Consider the following 23,077-nt stretch of genomic DNA (forward strand, 5'->3'; position numbering starts at 1 on the left):
TGAACAAAATTGACATTAATTATAAACAGTAAAGTAAATCAAAATACATTCATCTTACAATAATACATATATTATGCTTGCTTATTTACAACATAGGTGTAAGCAGATGAAATAGTTCATATGATAACTTATCACATCTTTCACAATAATAGAGTTAAAAGCAGATTAGAACCACATACTTCTGTTTCTGCTACCTCAACCTGGGTACTTGTTTTTTCTTTCTTTATAATTGTCAAGTAGTGGTTTGCTGCCTTATTATGTGTCCTCTGGTGTTCATGTCTGGTCTCAATAAAATGATATAGCATTTGGGTAAAAATATGCAAATTAATAACCCAACAGTTGATGAGAATATTGCAAAAATCTCCACAGCAACCATACATTTCCCCTTTGTGCTGATGTAAGCAGGTATAAATGAGAACCAAACACTTATAAAAACAATCATGCTAAATGTGATAAATCTGGTCTCATTGAAACTATCCGGAAGGTTCCTGGCAAGAAAGGAAATTATAAGGGTTACACTTGCAAGAATGCCTAAATATGCCAGCATTAAGTAGAACATGAGAACTGAGCCTTCATTGCACTGAATGACTATCTTCCCAGGATAGCTCTTGTCAGACTCTGAAAAGGGTGGGGAAACTGACAGCCATATAATACATATACAACACTGAATAAGAGAACAACAAAAGATAGTAGTAAATGACACCTTTGGCCCAATATAGTTCCTCAAATGACTTCCTGGTTTTGTAGCATTAAAGGCAATTACTACGGTGATGGTTTTTGCCAGAATAGAAGAGACACAGATAGAAAAGAATGTGCCAAAAGCTGGCTGTCTGAAAACACAAGTCTCCTTTTTAGGAAGACCAATAAATATTAACGGAGTTAGCAAACATAACCCTAATGTTAACAGGAGAAAGTAGCTGACTTCACGATTATTGGCTTTCACAACTGGACTGTTATGGTGTTTCATAAAGACACAAAACACAACAGCTGGCAGCAGGGAGAAACCAGCAGAAAATGTTGCCAGGGCTGTACCCAGGGGATCTTCATATGAAAGAAACTCGATGTGTTTTGCAGTGCAGAAATCGTTCTCATTATTCGGCCAGAAATCTTCCGAACACCTTATGCATTCACCTATATTTATGTAAATGAAAATAAATAATGTCTTTTCAAATCAGAACACATAATTTCTTTATGTTACATTCTGTGTATCATTCATTAGAAAAATATAGACTGCAAAAACTTTTATTCTCAAGTAATATTATTCAGTATTAAACAGTATGACAACCTGCTTGCCTTAAATGAAACAACGAGACAATCAGTAAAGTAATAAATAAATAAATAAATAAGTAAACAAGTAAACAAACAAATAAATAAATAATGAGCATGGTTAATGCATGGCAGTGGTATGACATTTCAGTACAAGTTGTTGTTGGTCAATATGCTAGTCCTGCAAAGCCAGCCCAGAATAATTAAATACATGAAAGCAGACAGCTATTTGTAATCCACAGATAGTCCCAGTACCCATGGCAGCAATTATAACTACTTTGTTGACAATGTACACATCTCAGATGTCCAGCTGTAAAAAACCTGATAAACTAATATTAGACTGATCCATTATTTATTTTGTCACTGTTTGATACAAGCACACAGTTGATGGGCAGCCACAATAGTGTGATGTCTCCTATTTCCTAGCCATCCAGTGACCACCCATGTCTGGTTGCCTACCGGGATTAAAAAAAAAAGCAATCTTACCTGGCTAAGCTCAGCCCATGACTGCTGCTTCAAACTATGAGTCTACAACCATCCACTATGGTCAAATGTGATAGTCCATTGTCAGGATCTACATAAATATGTTTCTTTGTGCAGAGCCTTGATAGGACTAGCACAGTACAGGAATCATAGAAATCTGTATGTGAGAGTGTGCGTGCGTGTGTGTGTGTATGTGTGTTTGTGTGTGTGTGTGTGTGTGTGTGTGTGTGTGTGTGTGTGTGTGTGTGTGTGTGTGTGTGTGTGTGTGTGTGTAAATGAACAGACCGTATATGTGTGTGTCAATGGGGTGTCTCACTGCTTGTTTCTGGTCTCTTAGTAGTTGAGGTACTCCATTGCATACTTATTTCTCATGCTGTTAGACTGAGAAACAGTTATGCAAATTCCTAGTAACTGAGACATTTCCACTGTCATACTGTGGTAATGAATTGCTTAATGACACAACAAGGTAACAGCACTTTGCTGCATGGCAAGTTGCATTGCTGAATTATTTTCTATGAATGCTGGGGGATGTACGCCATTTGCATTATTTTGCTAGGTCTTTAAAAGATAGAGTACAACTTATAGATTTCTATGTAATTGTAACATAGTTGAAAAAATTCAAGTTTCAATCAGATTTTATTCCTATTAGAAATGGAAATTCAGTCGTGAGGAAAAAAAACAATCGACGCTTACACAAAATGTATTTAAGTATCTAGAACAGAAGTAAGAAGTAGTCACAGCTATAATGTGTTTTCCATCTTCCAAGTGCAAACCATTGTAAACAAGCTTCAGCAGAAACATTTAATTTGCTTGGAAGATTCACAGAATTCATTCTGTAGTTTGTGTCCATGGTCTGTATTCCTGTTATTTCGATAGAATAATATATCTATTCTTTATTAAATGGAAATACGCCTGTATGAATATGTATGGTTTAGAATTAGAAGTGCACCACCACCAAAGACTAAACTGCATCTTAAGCTACTTGCATGGCTAGCTTTACTCACAGGTAAACTAGGTGGCTGCCTATGGCATTGCTTTGTTAGGGGTGCTTTCTCAGTAATTATTTAGTCATATTCACAAAATAAAGAAATGTAACATTTCTTTACTTTAAGAAAACAAGTAAATAAAATATATAAACCGCACCCTTATTCCAAGATGCAACAGCTGCAGTACCCTAGGAGGGAAGTGTTGCACAGTTGGCCATTCAGTTTGTTGATCTCTTTTCCATCCCATTCATGATCTACCTGGATAAATATTAGGTAGATCATGGGTAGGACAGCACAAGATGTCAACATGAAAGTGTGGAAATATTTCTGAAACAAAAAGAAAGCTGTGATATATATATTTTTAATTATGCTACTGGCAAGAAACCAGATATTTTGGATGACTGGCTATATGTACCAGTTCTCAGATATTTCTGATTTGGTAGAACATCCCTCATTTCAGCTATGTCTGTCATGCCACTGGTGTGTGTGTGTGTGTGTGTGTGTGTGTGTGTGTGTGTGTGTGTGTGTGTGTGTGTGGTGTGTGTCTATGCGCGTCCATGTGCCTGTGTGTGTGTGTGTGTGTGTGTGTGTGTGTGTGTGTGTGTGTGTGTGTGTGTGTGTGTGTGTCTATGCCCATGTGTGTGTGTGTGTGTGTGTGTGTGTGTGTGTGTGTGTGTGTGTGTGTGTGTGTGTGTGTGTGTGTGTGTGTGTGTGTGTGTGTGTGTGTGTGTGTGTGTGTCTATGCGCGCCCATGTGTGTGTGTGTGTGTGTGTGTGTGTGTGTGTGTGTGTGTGTGTGTGTGTGTGTGTGTGTGTGTGTGTGTGTGTGTGTGTGTGTGTGTGTGTGTGTGTGTGTGTGTGTGTGTGTGTGTGTGTGTGTGTGTGTGTGTGTGTGTGTGTGTGTGTGTGTGTGTGTGTGTGTGTATTGATTTTCTGGTAAACCACTAAGGATTATAGTCAGTTGAAAATGCCAAAGCTTGGAGTTGCATGCTTCTCATTCCTCTGAAAATGCATATAGATATAAACCTATGAACTAAATGAATCAAACTAACATATAAAAACACTAGCTTGTTGATAGGTAAATATGATTAATGGTTGTTCATTGCTTACTATTCTGACTTTGAAGAATTACTATGATTTCTGTGAATCAAAGGGAAACCACAAAGCCTTCTTCAGTTATGTCAGGAACCTCCATGGCAAAGCCCAGGTTGGTTCCGAATTGGTACTTAACAGTATAACTTACACTGATCCTGTTGACTTAGCCAACCTGCTAGCAGATAGGTTCAGTGCAGACTTCAAACCCCTGTCCCCCCCAAACGCCCTTTCAACATCCCCAATACTTGTTCCGCACTTCACATTTCCATAGATCAAGTGTTAAAGGCCCTATCCAAGGCAAAGAACACAGCTTCCATGGGACCTGATAGTATTCCAGGATGTATTCTGCACCATCTCCAGCAAGAACTAGCTTCACATTGAGCACTCTATTCAACCACAACCTAAGTACAGGCTTCATTCCAGCAGAGTGGAGAGCTGCCATTGTCATCCCCTTGCACAAAGGTGGTGCCACTACTGACTCTGGAAACTATCACCCCATTAGCATGACAAGTCAGATCTGTAAAGACATGGAGCATATTATTATGAATCTCATAAACAAGGACATAGGTAATCTCCAAGCACTTGACCCCAGCCAGTTTGGATTTGTCAAGAGAAGATTTTGCCTGTTGAACCTGGTTCACTTGATTGAGACTGCCAACAAGTTCCTGGATGAAGGAAAGTCAGTACAGACCGCTTACCTTGACATGGCCAATCCCTTTGCCACATTCCACACTCAGGCATCATCAAAAATCTAACGCAACTTGGTGTAAATCCCTATCTCATCAGGTGGGTGGCCAACTAATTCATTGACAGGACCCTCAAGGTCAAAATAGGTGCCTCCACCTCCAATAGCTGACCTGTTATTAGTGGAGTTCCCCAGGGATCTGTCCTGGGATGCCTACTGTTTGGCATCTACTTCTCAGAGGTCCAGGCAAAGACAAGAGGCCTGTGGCTGACCAAGTTTGTGGACGACTGTAAGTCGGGTGCTGTCATTGACTCCCCAAATGATGTTAACATACTGCAAGAGGGTCTTACAGCAACTACATGGCCTCAAGTTAAGTGCAAGAAAAATGTATCATCATACCATTCGGCAAAAACATGGCCCCTACTGATCACCACATCAATGGCAACACCTTAAGCACACAACCTGTGGGGAGAGACCTGGATACTGAGGATGACAACAATCTTACATTCAACCATCACATAGCAGCAGTGATCAGAAAAGCCTTTTATTTGGTTCATCTCATAAGTAAAGGGACTGCATCCAGAAAAAAGGAAGTTATTACCTCTTTATACTCCCCCTCATTAGACCACTAATTGAGTATAACACCCCATTTGCTATGTACCTCTCCAAACATCTGTGTCAACAGGAAAAGCCACAGAAATACCTCACAAAGCGAATCCATGGCCTCCAACTCCTGTTCTATGTGAACAGGCTCAAATCACTATCACTCTTCTTGGCATCATACTTATTGCTCAGAGGTGATCTGCATCTCACCTACAAGGCAATCTCGGACCCTGCTTTACTAGAGATGCTCCATATCTGTGAGTCTAACTCCTCCCACATTAGCCACTTGAATTGCCTAAATCTAATATGCAACATCAACAAAACCTGCTGGAGAGACAGGTTTGTCTCCCAGAGGCTGCCGCATCTCTGGAATAGACTTCCCATACATGTTAAACAGAATAGCTCACTAACCCTCTTCAAGCGCAACCTTGATGAGTGGATGGGAAACTACAAATTTGTCCTAGGGGTTCTGTGTCGCTCACTAATAGGGGTGACAGGTGCTGACTGAGGTTTCCTTTTGGGGATAAACTCTTGACTAGACTTGTAAGGGCCCCAGGGCCATTAGCCTACTAACCTTCTATGATCCTATGTCTGTTTATAGATAAATAATATGCTATCAGTTTGCAGACTGTTACAAGCATAGCCAATAACCAGAGGTCAGAATCAAACCCTGTACCTTGGATCTGTGAGGTTAATGCCTTAGCCATTATGCCAGCCCTCCCAAAACTGTTGCTGCTCTGGTATAAAGGTAAGATGCAATGCACAGCTGACATTTTTTTATTACAATCAGATATCTGACATGCAGAAGTGGCCATAATTGCTGGGTAATGGTGTGAGCTGTCCGTAGAAAGTAATCATGGATCTTGTTTTTTCAGTTTATACTGTTTCAATCTGGCTTTGTAGGAGTAGTGCACATTTACAGGATTAATGCAATTTGTGCAAAGCAAACTGAACACTTTAATGTGTGGTTGATGTCCATGTGGGAGACAGCTGAAATATAGTAAATGACTGCATGTCTTTCAACTTTCACCAATTTGGGCTTAAATTTTTTCTTTGTCTCTCCTAATCCCTCCTAAAATTGGGAATTTGGGAATTAGATAATGGCAATAATTAAAATGATATATTTATTTCATGTCAAAAATCAGTGTTAATTCTCAAGTTAATAGTATTAGTGTTTTAAAATGTGACCCTGATTGTCCCTGATCATTTCTGGGTTTCTCCCTCATCCTGGAATTAAAAGGTTGAGAACTATGCATGGTCATCTTTTTTATAATAACCATCTGAAGTGTATAATTGTATAACTGCTAGATGAAGATGGGAGCTGTCTGTTTAAAATAAATGACTCCCTAGTTGTTTGCCAAGTTGAAACAGTTGCTATATAGTTTTTCAAGACTAGTGTGCATTTGTATAAAGTAAGATGGAGCTCTTAACTGGATGTGAGATATGCAGAAAGTATATATAATTGCTGGTTCTGTCTGATGCTGAAAATAACTAGCTACTATTATTACTTGCACATTATTCTGGCTTTGCAGGACTAAAGTGATTCACGATAAGCAACTTGGAATACTTTAATGTGTGGCAAATGTTCTGTGTTTAACAAAGGTGAAATACATTAAATAGCCTTCTTCATTTTTCACAGTCAGACTTCTGAATTGAACAGAGAAGTGGGGGTTGTCTGGATGAAGGTATCTAACTATCTTGTCATTTGCTCATTTTAAACAGTCATCATTCAATAATAATAAAAAATAATAATAATAATAATAATAATAATAATAATAATAATAATAATAATAATAATAATAATATTAACACAATGGATCACAGATGATCCACACCTTCAGAGTTTCTGTGAGACCTCTGGTCCCCATACCACCATGTAGTACTTGACACGGGCTTACTTGAGATCTCTTTACAGAAACTCACTAAGTCTAAACAAAGTCCTGCTTAGAGCAGTGCACAGAGGCTAACCGTATGGGTTTATGTTCACACATCAAAGAAAAATGTCATTGAATGACTATTCCATGAACAGTAATCCCTGGACATCACTTTCATTGAAGAGTGAAATCATCGTAAAAAAATCATCAAAAGGAAATAGTTGGCCAATAACAAGGAAGAAACCTGCAAAAGTGGAGGCTGCACCCCCCAACTATATCCTCTGAGGTCATACAGTGGGCAAATGGACAAATTTTAAAAAGTTTTGTTTAGTTCACCTTATACAGTGTGGGAGAAAGATAACCCCAAACCATTAGCACTCCGACCATTAATACTAATGCTTGCTTATGATAAAGTTGCTGGAAGTGAACCAATCTGCTCTTTCATCTGCTCCATATACTCAATGAGCATTGTCAGTCTGGTGGACGTCTTTGAGAGGGTCAACACAGCAACGGATGATGAAGTCAAGACTGTGCACACAGCTTACCTTGACCTGGTCAAGGTTTTTGATACAATATCCCAATCAGACAAGCTAATTAAATTAGGTATAAACCCATTTATCACCCACTGGATAGCCAACTGACTCACTGCTGGGACCCAGGATATCAAAATAGGTGAGGACACCTCTACCAAGAGGCCAGTCAATACCAGAATCCTCCAGGGCTCAGTACTGGGCCTGGTCATTTTTGGCATCTGTTTCTCTGAAGTGGAAGCAAACACTGAAGTTTTACATCTTACTAAGTTTGCAGATGACAGCAAGCAGGAGGTTAACATCGACTCCCCTGCAGACACAAGCATTGTTCAAGAAGGCTATCTCTGACAAAAAATGGTGCCAAAGCCATGGTCTTAAACTCAGTGTTAAGAAATGCATAATTGTGACCTTTGAGAAGTCAACCATCCAGGCTAATTACCAGGCATATGCAGCAATTACAGTAACATCAGAGGTTCCTTACAAAAAGAATGCAAGTTTTAACAAACCTGTGTTATGCAGAGCACCTTAAAGCCCTTTCTCTCTACTCATTCTTCTATAGATTGCTGAGGGGTGATCAGTGATTGGCTTATAAGACATCTGCAAACCCCTTACTTATTAATCTCTTGCCTTGCATATTCATAAGTAAAACAATACCAGAAATAGAAGGTCTAAGGACCTAAATTATGTCTGAGACTTAAACAGAACATACTGGAGAAACAGATATGTGTCCCAGAGACTGCTCCTCCAATGAAATAGGCTTCTCATCCTTGTAAATCTGAGTTCATCTATTAGCCAGTTTAAGTGCAACCTAAACCAGTGTATGGGAAATAGGAATTTACACTGAGTCTGGCAACCATGTCCCTTATGCACAGAGTTAACTGGTAAATGCTTGACCCTAAATATCCTGTTGGGATACAGGAAATCATTATTCTTTTGGGAAAGCTAGCTAGGCTTAGAAAGGTACCCCAGGTTGTTAGCCTACTAACAATCTATGAATCTATGGAGGCAGCAGACAGTGGGGGTCACCATGAAGCCATTCACCTAGGGTGGCAGTTTACTTAAGCCCAGGCCTGGCTACTTGGTAAAAAGTGTTGAGTATGTTCACTAACAGAAATGGAAATAGTAGGCTGGTATTGTCTTCATATTGGGTACTGTCTTAACAACAACAGTAGTTATTAATGGACAGGGAAAATGACAGAGGCCTTGGCATATATTTATTTCAGTTTTGGGTGGTTTATGTATAGCAGAAAACATTGAACTTTTATTTGTATGAACTAAGCAGTGAAGTAGTAGAAAGTAACTTTAAGACTTAAAACTTCATGTTTCTGTCATACAAATGAATTATTAGCAACCTTAAATGCTTTTGGAAAAATTTAGCAAAGTTCACCAGCTCCCGCTTTGCCTCCATTTAGTCTGTGTCTGATAATACAATCAGCATGTTTAATGACTACCTTATCAACACTATAACATTCAGTTACATGTGAACGAGGTTTGATTTTTGCAAGTAAATAAAAGCTTGCTTATATGTATGTTATTTTTTTTCATTTTTCAACTGACTAATTCACAAAAATGTTGCTATAATTTATTTTCTTATCTTAGTCATGATCAGGAAAAATCAGTTCCAGTCTGTAATGTTGTACAACTATATCTTTAATTGAATGCTGTTAATAATTCATATTATTAGTAAAGTAATAATGTCAGTAGACATTAGGGCTGCATTTGGGAGGAGACCATTAATTGGATAGAAATGTGTAACTTGAAATATAAAAACTTATCTTCACATTTCAGTTACTCTCACTAGTTTTAGAATTAAAAAAGAGGAATACAACAAGTTCTTAGTCATACATTCTGCAAAAAAAAATATCTAACTGTTTAACTCAGAATTATAATATTGTGATCTGTTAATTAACTTCATTTTCTAATCCAGTGTTTGAATTCCTCAGTCTTGAGAGACAAACTGTGAGATTTTGAAAGATGTGATTTAACAAACTGTACTTACAGGCCACCCCTGAAAACAAATGTTCTGCCTAGTAGGTTTAACCTGTTAAATTAGTAAACTAAATAGCATACAGCACAGCATATTATTAATATTTATAATAGTGATGAAAACAACTTCAGTGCTGTGTTCTAGCTCCAGTGCTATGTAGTTGTCCTACTGTGGTCAATCTTATGCACCATTTTGTATTACTTTAGGTAGGTCAGCTGTGATTTTCATAGGGTCATGGTAATGATACTCATGGAAACATATTCAGAGATGCCCTGTCTATACTTGGTTAACAATCATTATAGATTTTCTTAACCTTGCCCTAGACTTGGAGTTGCCCAGTTGCATGTTTAATTTAATACTGAGGTCTGTAGACAAAAGTGTAGCTTGTAAATCACTGTCATTAACACCATTTTGAGACTACTGACAACAAAACACTAGAAACAATATGCTGACTAATAACACATCTTTGATTAATCTGTGTGATTACAGCAGTGCTGCCAAACAACAAGTTAGTATTACTGAATGTGAGTAAACCAGAGTATACCCCATTAACTGCAACACTGTGATTAAACAATACAATAGTGTTACTGGGTATGAATAAAGCAGAGTATCCTCTGGATTCACTAATCTTCCGTGCAGGACTAGCTTAGTCCTGCATGGAAGCTACCAGTTAGGAGCAGCACGGCAGCATGCCATGCATAGTAATGAAGGCACGCTGCCTGAGCTCCTAAATGGACATCGAGCATGGATGAGTGCAGGGAGCGTGTCTGAGAGCAGAGCTCTCAGAATATACATGCCCCTGCAATCAAGAACTGCAGCTTAGCAATAACAATGAGCAAGACTGCTCATAGGGGGATGTATACCCCCAGCAACACCCCCCAAATTCATAAGAGCAATAGTTAAAATATAATTTAAACAAGTACATTTTTTTTATCAAACAGATAAAATTTAACCATAGGTTCGCGGGTTTGCCCATTCCTTAGCTATGTATACTGCAGCTTAAATAGCACAAGAAGATAAATATCAAGATATATGCAAATAAAGCAGTACTGCAATAGTGTAGTGGGCAGAGCATTCGCCTTAGCAGCAGTCATTCCCGGCTCGAGTCTCACTCCAATAAATTTCATTTTCCATGTCAAATAACTTTATGAACAATATTTTTTTGCATAACCTACTAAATAACATATATTTGTGAACTGGGGTACTACATTAAATGCAGATGTGAGGTGTCATTGTAATAATGTTGTAAAATCCACAGATAAACACAAGTGCACCATACAGTATATGTACACATGAATCAGGGATACAAATAGAAGGGATAATGTGTAATGAATGAGAAATCCATAGAGTGTCCAAATCCACCACCTTCCCAAGAACCATGTTACATTTCTGTCTAAATTAATGCGGGGGTAAGTGGGAGTAAGTACTATTAAGGAGTAGTAAGCAGGAGTAAGCATATTTCAGCAGTAGTAAGTGGGTTTAAGTCCATTTGCATGGGGGTAAGCAATGCTTACACAGGTTAAGCAATACTGAAGCTAACTCTCTGTAAGCATATTTAACCGGAGGTTAGCATTTATTACCTTCGCTCAAACCCATGAAAGCCACTTACAATTGCTTAAAAGTGCCTTAATCACTCTGTATGCAACAGCCGCTGTTCTGCCCAGAAACAAAATAAACAGCTCTTGCAGGTCTTGAACCCAGGACCCTGTACACTATAGTCACACTAGTTAACCACTAAGCCATCACAGCAGTGCATAAGATTGAGCTATCACCAAACAGATCCTCACTATAGGAATATTAAACTTAACATGTGAAAGTAATCTATATACAGTTTTATGTTGTATAGCCTACTACATAACATACGTATGTGAATTGGGGTACTGCATTAAGTCCAGATGTGAGGTGTCATTGTGATAAAGTGTTGAAATCCCCTAATAAACGCAAGGACCCCATACAGTGTATGTACACATGGATCATGGATACCAAGCACATATATAACATGTAATGAATAATAAATCAATGCTAAACAGCAAACAGTATGCAAATTGAAATTTAAGCAATGTTTAGGGCATATAAATCAGTTTGCCCATTGGTATACCCCTTTAAGCAATGCCAACCTTAGTTAAGCAGGATTGCCCATAGCTTAGCATTTTTAAACTCGTCCAGTCAAGGCAAAGTGTGGGAAATCGGCCCTATTTAAACACAACAGGTGGGAATACATCTCATAACTGGTTGCAGCTTCCTCCTGTAGGCACTATGAATGGTGTGGGAGAGGGAGTGCACTTTCGGGCACAATGCTGGGGCATCCAGAAGTCCAAAGTCATGGTAGGACTCCTTGTTAAAGACCATAACTAGAGACTGCTGCAGGGCCAGTACTAGGGTTCCCAATATAAAGTGGAAGCCTGGGACCATCTCGCACCAGTGCCACTGGTATACCTCAAACTGGTGAGCAGGTCAGCAATCACTATGCTGACCTGAAGCAGAAAAAGAGGGAGCTCTTGGATCAGAGGATCCAAGAGGCTAGGAGGATGGGGAATGTCCCAGCCACGTGTAGGTATCAGTCTAGTACCTGTTTAATAATTGCCAGCTTTTGTATATTATGGATAGGTATGGCTAAATATTCCTCTTATGTTTCTTACAGCAGCAGATGAGCGGACTATAACCTGGGAAGCACATGCCTGAAGATTGAAGAGGTTGCGTCGCGAGGCAGGTTAGTAATAATCTTGCATGTACTGTCATAAGAAATATATCTAAAAGTAGTAGTAAGTTAATTGCCAGTAAAAAACCTGTATTGTTTAAGGCATGTACTGAATACACTGGAGAATATGGAAGAAAGAGTCTCATATATGTTGTATGTAAATAAAAGGTTAACATCCTGACAATAAAGGTCTAACTGCTGGACTGCATGAGTTTACTCTGGTATCATATGGTAATGTAGAGTTGCAGTCTCTTAATAGTACTGTTGTATTAAGCACTGTTACCCCACACTGTGCTACATAAATAAAATGTGTAGGAATGTTTGTATATGACTGTTGTAATCACAAGAGGTCATACTGTACAAATGAGAGAGACTTAGACAGAAAACAGTGAAAGGACAGACAACATAATCCAAATAGCACACTCAACTGAGACGTGAACCATTGTATTTTTAGCACACACAGCCATTGTTCAAATCCTGGGAGTGGTAGTAAGCTGTATGCAGAATCATACTCCACAACTGTACAGATAGTCCAGAATGTCCAGTTAATTGGCCTATATCAACTGCCTGTCACCCTGTCCCCCTGACAAATCAGTGGGATAATCCCAGACATTTAGGCAATAAATAATGATTGTCAGACATCTATAAGAACAAACCTGTCACTCTAGCAACTCCCCAAAATGTTATGAGAGTAAAAAGCAAAGTATGTCCCATCTCCACCCCCATGTTGTGAAGCTGTGACAAAAGTGTGTGCAGTAAGAGAGTGAGATGTATGTGCATAATAATAATGTGGAATCTGGTAATATGTGTGGCCAAATTCAGGTAGTTCTAACAAACATTCCTCCCACAGGTCTGTTAGACATAAAAACTGTGCGTAGAAATAAAAAAATTGAAATCCTGGACTGGTACTGTTTACTCTGGTGTCGTATGGCATTGCTAGTGTTGCACTTGCTCTGAATAATAAGGCATTACTCATCATTGTCATCCACACTGTGCTACATAATAAAACTGTCTAGGAAACCCTGTATAAGAGTGTTGTAATTACAAGGTCAGATTTTAAAACCATGGGAGTCTTATAGACAGAAATCAGAGAAGAGATACACAGCAATATCTATATAGCACACTCAACTGTGATGGATACTGTGTTATTTTTAGCAGACACAGCCATCGTTCGAATCCTGGGAGTGGTAATAAGCTGTATGCAGAATCATACCCCACAAGTGTACAAAATTGTCCAGAATGTCCAGTTAATTGGCCCATATCTGCTGGATGTTACCCTGTCCCCCTGGCATATCAGTATGCTAATGTCTGACATGTAGGCAGCATTTAATGTCACATAACTGACTGTCAGGCCTGTATATATTTGGAAAATGTCAATGAAAACAAACCTGTTGTTGTACAACTCACCAAAGGTTTATGAGGGCAATAGTCAATATATGTCCCATTTTCACCTGCATGTTGTCAAGACATGCCCAGAGTGTATGCAATAAGAAATTGACAGGTATGTGCATAACATCAACCTGGAATCTAGGAATATGTGTAGAAACAGTCAGGTAGTGTTAGCAAACAATACCTCCACAGGTATACCAGGTAAGCGGTATCTACTGCAGGTAAAACTCAGTTCATGTATATAGTTGTCTACATCCATACCACTGCCCAAACTAAGGCTATAGGATAGTGTAATAATACCTGTAAGGTACATATCACAGTACTGACTAGGAAAGTAATGAGAACTACAGTGATATATAACTTAATTGACATCTTTCTCTCCCCCCACCATATCTGCAACAATAAACTAAATACACAACTCAATGGGTATGTGCGCTATTAAATCTACTGTTGGGAAATATGTCCTATTTGATAAATATTTTAATTTGTTTCTATGCATGTGCCATGTTGAAATACTCCCACATTGGTGGCATGCTGCCATCAATGTATCTGCATGCTGTTGTAATGGCCACTGTTGTTCCATATATGCATGTGTTCTGTTTGCTATGCAACTGTCCCGTATCTGGTGTTTCAGGTTAATGGGAATATCTATGCATGCTGTTATACCTAATCCTGGAATGTGTTGACTATTACTAACCCACATATGTTGTAAAATTGAAACAACATAGCACGTTTGGGAAGGCCGGTCCCAGCGGACCCACCTCTCTTACCGCCTCTGGTGATGGCACTGGGACCCAGCACATCTGGGACCCACCCCGGGACCTCCTCGTCTGCTGGTCCTGCACCACCTTCAGGTGGAACCAACTCAGGGGATGAGGCTTGCCCCCCCCCCTCCATGAGTGGGAGTGGACAGGACATTGTCACCCTTCGCCTGGTCTGGGGCTTGGTGCATAACAAGCTCCACAGGGAGTTTGGAGATCTGCTATGCCAGCTTGAGGGCCGCATGGTGCAACTAGAGGGTAAGCTTGGCCCACCTACTCTTCCCCCAGCACAGCCACCTTAGAGGCCATGAAGGTGCAGTGGTGACTGCCCATGGGTGGGGACCTCAGTCCCACTGTTTCCACTAGGTGGATCATGGGCTTCCGACTTCCAAACACCCCTCCCCATCCAAGGTGATTACCCCCCACATGCATCGTATACCACCCCTGTATGCTATCTTGTCTGTCTTATCTGTTATCCTACCCAACCTACCTCCCCAAATATACCTACTATCCCTCCCCAACATCCCAGTCTCACCTTAAAAAAAAAGGGCAATCTGTTGCCAAAAAACATATCACCCGATACATAGCTGTCCATTTTGCATATGTGTCCACTGGACACATGTAATCTGGTCTAAATGGCTTCATGACATATTATTGTTCTCCTCACCCCTCTCTCAAGGGAATGAGTGTCCAGACCTAACTCCAAATCAGTGTATATGCACAGCTGTTTCTGTATAAGAAATGGGCAGCTATGGACCTTCCCTACACCCATCCTGCACATCCCTAAATATTTTTCCCTACTATCTTTCCCTCTGTGTGCCCCTTTTTCACCACTTTCCTATCAACCCTTTTTCATTTCTTTTAAAGAAATTAGCGCAGGGGTAAGCAAGAGTAAGCACTTTTATACAGCAGTAAGGGGGTATAAGCTTCTTTGTGTGGGGGTAATCAGTGCCTACACAGGTTAAGCAATTGAGAAGCGTAATCAGTATAAGAAATTGTAACCAGACGTTAGCAGTGCTTACCTTCACGCAAACCCAAGCAAACCCGGTTACAACTGCTTAAAAGTGCATTAATCACTCTGTATCCAATGGCCCTTGTTCTGCCCAGCAACAAAACAAACAGCATTTGCAAGGCTCAAACCCATAACTCTGCAAACCATAGCCAAAGTGATTTGCCACTAAGCCATGTCAGATATGCAAAACCCTGATGTTTTCACAAATGTATCATCCAGCACAGTCTTTCAACAGTACAGGAAATGTATTTATACATGTAGATGTGTGTGTGTATATATATATTTTATATATATACATACATGTGCATACATCTATAGATATATATGTCTACACACACACACCTATAGAGATATATATATATATATATATATATATATATATATATATATATATATATATATATATACACCATTATATATATATATATATATATATATATATATATATATATATATATATATATATATATGTGTGTGTGTGTGTGTGTGTGTGTATATACAGATATATATCTATACATATAAAAGAGAACATAAATACATATATGACCAATGGCACCATTAATGGGGGTGAGGGGGGCCAAGCTAAATACATCTTGTAAGTATTGATATCACCCCCTCCCCCACAGTTAAACAGATCTGCCCTGCAATGCAATACCAACTGATGCAAGTCCTATACGCAGGACCCTACACAACATGGGCACAAGACGTTAACAGTAATCCATCCCACCTGTATGATGCTTGGATGGTATCAATAACATATAATGCAGTACAGTCTGGCTACCATAGGGAATGTACAATGTGGAAGCTATAAACATTCCAAAGATACGATACATATACACACACACACACACATATATGCAGATACATACATACATATATATATATATATATATATATATATATATATATATATATATATATATATATATATATGTAACTACATATGTTCATAGGTTCATAGGTAGGTACAAGGCTATCTGCCTGAAGGCATTTATAAGCCGAGCTGGAATGTGTTGGCTTTCACCATCCCCTTAGATTAGTTCCCTATGCCTCTGTCCAGCAGAGCCATTGAAGTGATCCCTGGGGTAAACTTTCTGTTTCCCATCCACTTGTCAAGGTTTCTCTTGAAGAGGGTTAGCAAGGAGTTCTGCCTAATGTAGATTGGAATCTTGTTCCAGAGCATGGGAAGTCTCTGGGACAGGAATCCTTCCCTCCAGCATGTCCTATTTATTGTTGTGGTGAGGTTTAGATCCCTGGAGTGTGTGGCTCGAGAGGATATGGTTTTCTTTAGGTGGAGCATGCCCATCAATTCTGGGTTGGACATGGCCTTGTATGTCAGGCAGAGATCATCTCTCAGTAGCCAGTATGCAACCAAGTACAGCTGGGGTTTCTTCAGTTGAGCTGCATAGGGCATCTGCTTGAGGCCAGTGATCCTTTTGGTGATGTACTTCTGTGGTCTTTCCAGTTGTTGTAGCTGTCTTGTATGGTACATCCGAAATGGGGCATTGTACTCTATGATGGGTCTGACGAGTGATGCATAGAGGGGACCAATGACCTTTTTCAATCTGGATGCAAATCCTTTTGTGATTAGGTGGGCCACATAGATGGATCTTCTAACTACTTTGGCAATGTGATTATCAAAGGAGAGGATAATATCTGCTTGGGTCCCCAGATCCCTTATTACATCTTCTGTATTTAGGGAGCTACCATGTATGTGGCAGTTTGTGGGTACTTTGTTTTTTCCAAAGTGGCTAACTATGCACTTTTTGGCATTTACCTTGAGGCCATGGTTTTGACACCAGGTATATGTCTCAGTGAGACCCTTTTGGAGGATGTCTGTGTCAGCTGGAGAGTCAATTATAGCCCCTAGTATGCAGTTGTCTGTGAGCTTGGTCAGCCATAGTCCTCCTGTGCTTGCCTGTACCTCTGAGAAGTATATGCCAAACAGGAGGGGTCCTAGTACTGATCCCTGGGGAACGCCACTTGTAACCGGTTTACACATACACACACAGAGATATGTATAAGAAGATACATATTTGGAGGGACCACAGCATACTGAACAGCCAGTATTCCTACAGTTGCCACCTTTTCAAATGGACAGTGTATGAGTCACTCATACAAAAGACAATTGTTGCCTGAAACATATACCCACACAGAAGTCAAAGGATATGACACCACACACAGGTTTGTATATATAAGAAAGTTTTATTTGTGTACTATTACAGTTGTACATGCCATGTCATAGAGCTGTTAAGACTTTGAAATAAATACAAACAGATTAATGCAACTCTCAAGCAGATCATTTTATACAGTAATCCGAAAGCATAACATATGTCACTGTCTAGGCCAAGGCCTTCAAGCAGTACAACAGTAAAGACAGACTGGACCACAGGATAACAATCAATCAAAAGTAAGTAATGCAGCCAGCAGCCTCTAATTACACTTTGTCCTCAATCCCTAGGGGGAAATTACTTAAGTTGACACAATGGGATGCATCTGTTACATAACAATGCATAACTGAAAACATCACAATCCCACTGACAGACAGAACAGTCTGTATGGCAGTAAGCAGTAGGCCACCACTGTTCCCAAGGTGAAATGTATGGTAATGTACAGCCATATACCTTAAGGCGGCTTACTACTGATATCCCTCACATGTTGTTATATCTGGTGCATACCCCCCCATAGACTGACTTACAGGAGCGTATATCACTGTTACATACACTGACCTCTGGACTGCAGAAGGGCACGCATGTTTTGTGCAGCTGAAGCCCAGATATATATGGACCCAGGTTCCTATTAGATGACCAAAGATGCATTCTTTCGAATGTGTCTTGGTCGAAATTAAAAAGATGAAAAGGCAAAATGACAAAGCGGCATATAAGTGAATTCTTTCCATGGAAAGAAATTGATTGGCCGCGTCCATTACTTTGCCATTTTCATCACTGTAGTGCGATCTCGGAGTTGGTATATTTATGTAGGGGGGTGTGGGGGGCACAGCTCTCCACAACGGGTGGTGTGGGTGGCGAAGCCCCCCACTTTATGTTATGTTTTAAATGTTTTTTTTTTTTTTGGAACAGTGATTTTTTTTCCCTTGGAAAAAAATCGCTGTTCTAAATGTTCGCGTTTGTAAGCTTTTGCTTACATGAGGTCGATAAATCATCGTTCACTTTTCTAAGCATTTGATGATTTAATATAGACCCTATGGACCCTACCCCACAATATGTGTGGGGGCCAAAACAGCAGTGGAATGATGGCAGGAATGGCAGCATGACATAATCACAGGCAACTACATAACAACCCCTAACAGCATGTCATATGGACAAAGCCTGGTATGTAGGTGGAGGACGGAGGCTTGAACACAGGCCCATATGTGAAATAGTGTTGTCATACACTGAGTAAGTTGATGGTGTTACAGGATAGTCTGCAATGTACATTTAGTCAGGAATATGAAGTCAGAAACACAAATGGATGTACGGATAGCACTCAACACACACACTGCCACTGATATATCTGATACAAGACCTGTGTGTTGGACAGACAAAACATAACAGGCACACCTCTGGCCATCATATGGATAGGCCCACAGTTGAGAGCTATGCAGACAGACTGCATTCCATATTAAACTAGTATGTACACGCAAACCCTGCAACACTGGCGCTATACAATGCAAATAACAACACTACTCACACTCTGTCTGTAGTTCTGGAACCTTATACAAATATGTAGCTGGCCTGAGTTTGCGAGTCCTCTTGTAAGAGGTATTGCTACCTGCTGTCTGTAACACTGCTGCCCACACACAGGAAAGATGTCCAGCTTACAGGAAAGGTAAAGGGACCACACACACATGATGTAGGGATTTATAGTAGTGGATTGCCATGACAGTAGTAATTGGAAGTACTACACAGCATGCTGCATGCAGGTAGCAAGTGGAGGACACTGATTGGTGCAAAGGCCATCACCTGATCATGTGCATCACCTACAAAATTCATGCTGCAATCTTTTCAAAGCAGCTCAATCCATTTACTGGAGAGAGACCGATATATATATATATATATATATATATATATATATATATATATATATATATATATATATATATATATATATATATATATATATATATATATATATATATATATATATATATATAGAGAGAGAGAGAGAAAGCCAAAGACAAAGCAAAAAAAAAAAAAACAACAAAAAACACATCCAGCAAACTATCTATGCTCCCTATGCACCAGACCCTGAACCTGACCTCCAGTGACAGGATCATGTCTGTGTGTGCTCCTGGGGGGGACACCATCCCTTGAGGTGGTTCCACCTGAAGGTAGTGCAGGACCAGTAGATGAGGAGGCCCCAGGGTGGGTCCCACATGTGATGTGGCCTGCTAACATGGCCGAGGTGGGAGAGGTAGTTCTGCTGGCAACTGTTCCCTAAACAAGCTATTGTGTCATTGTTATAGAACATATGTTGGTAACAATAGTCCACACATTCCCGGATCATGTCCAAGAGCATGCATAGATATCCCCACTAACACAAAATAACAGCAGTGCATCAATCACATAGCAAACAGACCATGTGCATATATGGAACCATAGTGGCCCTTACAATGCCATGCAGGTGACGTTGTCTGGCACAGGCCAGTAATGATAGTGTCCCCACAGAGAACATGGCTACAAACACATATCACAAAATGTGGTACAATACGATATATGTCCCAATTGTAGGTATTCTGTAGCCATACCTGTTGAGTTGTGTGATTAGATTGTTGTTGCAGATATGGTGTGGTGGAGACAGAGATGTGTATTAAGAACTATGGTAACTTTGCTGTATGAGTTGCTCAGACCTGTTTCCATCTTTACGTCTTTCAGGCAATATGTTGCATGAGAGACTCCTTGTTTATACAGTGGATGAAAATTAGGTCATCACACACCTGGTGCAGCACTACCAGGTGTTATCTGGCAGAACAGCCCATGAGCAGCAGGAGCGGACTGCCCTGTGGAAGATCTTGTTCACAGGGTAAATGATGGCCTGCATAATCGCAGTTATGAGCAGGTCTGGCATCATTGCAGTGATCTACTTCGCAATGCCCATTGGCATGCTGCTGCAGTTAGGGGGGATCACCTCGCAACAGGGGGGTCATGCCATCCATCCCCCCTTGACACGTGTTGAGGCACTCCTTGCCAGCCTCGGGGCACCTGCCAAGCCGCACACACAACAACTGGCAGAGACTATAGTGGAGGTAGGTGCTACCCACACACCAGCAAAGAGCGTGCAAGTAAGGCCACAGGGCACATCAGTAGACTACTGTTGCCTATCCATCTGCATCTGTACAGGTAAATCATGCATATGTGAGATGACATATATATAGTCTGTTGCTGCATAGTAGTAATAAACAGATGTGCATAAGCTGTAGTATTGTGGGTTTGTACTGTTGATGTACTGTAATGCTGCACCCACCCTGTAGCAATGCCACAGCTGTGGCTACTGACATCACATCCCTCACACATTATGTAGATCCCTCTGGTATACCTCCAAGGCAGCAGCCTGTAGCTGGTGAGTATGTTTTTTGTTCAGGCTTGCCAATACATCAGTCATGTTATGGCTATGGTATACTCCATGCACACATTTAACACACCTACCCATAATGCATGCCATACATGTTCACGTATTGTCGCTGTTAACTGCACTGCATCACAGTGGTGACCATGATGGTGTATCTGAAGGGTATGTCAGGCTCCTGCAATATAACTAACATCTTGTCATTGCAAAATGTGTCTACAGAGATGAACATAATGGAGGGACAAATGGCCTACAGTAGGGACATGTGTAAAACATCACCCTTATGCAGTGCTACAACAGTGTACATACCAGTATTACAATGGCAACTTTTACAGAACACTACGGCATATCATGATACTGTGATCCACAACCCTTACAACCTGCAATGTGCTCCCAACATGAGCAATAAGTGTGCAATATGGAATCGTAGGTTAGGGCAGCAAATATGAGGATACATACCTTCACAAACACAGGAAGCACATGTGTGCACACACTCCAGATAAAATATAGTGGAAGCAGATGTTGAGGTACTGACTACATGCATTTGCCATGGAAATGCACCTTCCAGCAAGTACACATCCCCAATGTCACACCAAGTATTGGTCTGCTGTCCAAGACATTTGGCCATCAAATGTGCACACTTACCTGCAACAGAGGCAGCCATGGCTTTCACACATCTTACATCACATGACATGGGCCCCATACGCAACAAGTAGTACACATGAGCTGGGCATGTAGCCATAACTCACCTTTGCATATACCATGGCAAACAGTGCAGACAGTCATTTATGTGGCAAAGATGTATGGGACAGGAATGATGTAGAAAATAAACAGATGGCCATCCAAGACAGATGATATCATATGTAGCAAACTGGTCATGTGAGCTGCCTACTCACATGCCACAACACTAAGTAGGTTGCAGGAATGTCTAGCATGTACTGGCTGTGCAGTACCCATGTCAGCAAATGCCTGGACTCTGCAAATGTGTGGCCTGTGGGTTAGGGTAATCAGATGTGACAGTTGTACCACAGGAAACATCAGCCAGGCCTCTCTACAGGTAGCATATGCATAACAGAAGATGTCCCCAAAAGGCATGCATTGCAATGTTTACTGGTGTACCAAGACCACATTGGAAACCTTCTGAGAGTATCATGTAAGATACATGTGCTGCACAACCAACGCCTCACCACACCTCAGGCCCACCATCCCCTTCTGTACCATGCCGGTGAGAGTGTACACCTGTATGTTTACCATTCATTTGCTGGGACTAGGCTGCAACACATGGTGTTCAGTGATTGAGACACTGCAAACTGACACACGTGTAGGCCATAGTTGTCAAGCATCTGCAAAAAAGATGAAGGTGGGGAGGGGGTGTCATCATGACACAACAGTGCACTGCAGCAGGGATCCAAAGGATGCTACAAATGGCTGTATCGGCACACAGTCAGAGTCAGCAACTGTGGCAGAAGTAATCCTAACTCCACAGCAATAGTGACAACAGTGTATGAACTCCAAGGGATGTGCACATGAGCTGACCTTGCAATCGTGCAGAGTTGGGGGACATGTGTAGGGCAGACTGACAATATACTGGCAAATGCAGCTGGCCCATGCTAGTATACCCCTGCCAGGAATAGTGACTGCTGTAGTACACATAACAGTAGGTGCAACAAACCATCATGTTAAGGGTGTGCACACATATGCACCCACTAAGTGCATGCATCTCAATCAGCATCAGCACAACTAACACATTTGTTTGACACTGCATTTGATTGTACAGGACATATGTCATATATCAGGCTAATGTAATGTTAACATATGCAGTAAAGTGGTCCCATGGCATATCAAGGGAGAGGTGTCATATCAATAAGGGAGTATACACTCCCCATAGCCACTGTAAGGTTTGATGGTTGTCAGTGTAATAGTATCATATTGGTAATACATGCACCACTGATGATGACATCTGTAAATCAGACATCAGGCATGCACAGATGACATCTGTCCACATATCATTCCAGGTATGTGTCGGACAAACAAATAGGGGCTGTGAGCATTAGCACAGACATAACTGACACAGTAATACACATTCAGCAATGGTGTATACATCTGTGAGGTATGGTGCACAGTACATGGCAGGGTGCTGAAAA

General features: G+C 40.6%; 1 protein-coding gene across 1 annotated transcript; it reads right to left on the reverse strand.

The window, feature by feature from the left end:
* Positions 1 to 232: 232 nt before the first annotated feature.
* Positions 233 to 21,675, reverse strand: LOC122815539 (vomeronasal type-2 receptor 26-like). The gene is made up of 2 exons (XM_044088114.1): positions 21,579 to 21,675; positions 233 to 1,131 (listed from the first exon to the last, which is right to left on the reverse strand). The coding sequence occupies exons 1-2, from the start codon at positions 21,673 to 21,675 to the stop codon at positions 233 to 235; spliced, it is 996 nt and encodes a 331-aa protein (XP_043944049.1).
* Positions 21,676 to 23,077: the final 1,402 nt, after the last annotated feature.

The sequence above is a fragment of the Protopterus annectens genome, chromosome 1.part1 (genome assembly GCF_019279795.1).
Source record: "Protopterus annectens isolate FY-2018-M chromosome 1.part1, PAN1.0, whole genome shotgun sequence".
Classification (NCBI taxonomy): domain Eukaryota; kingdom Metazoa; phylum Chordata; order Ceratodontiformes; family Protopteridae; genus Protopterus; species Protopterus annectens.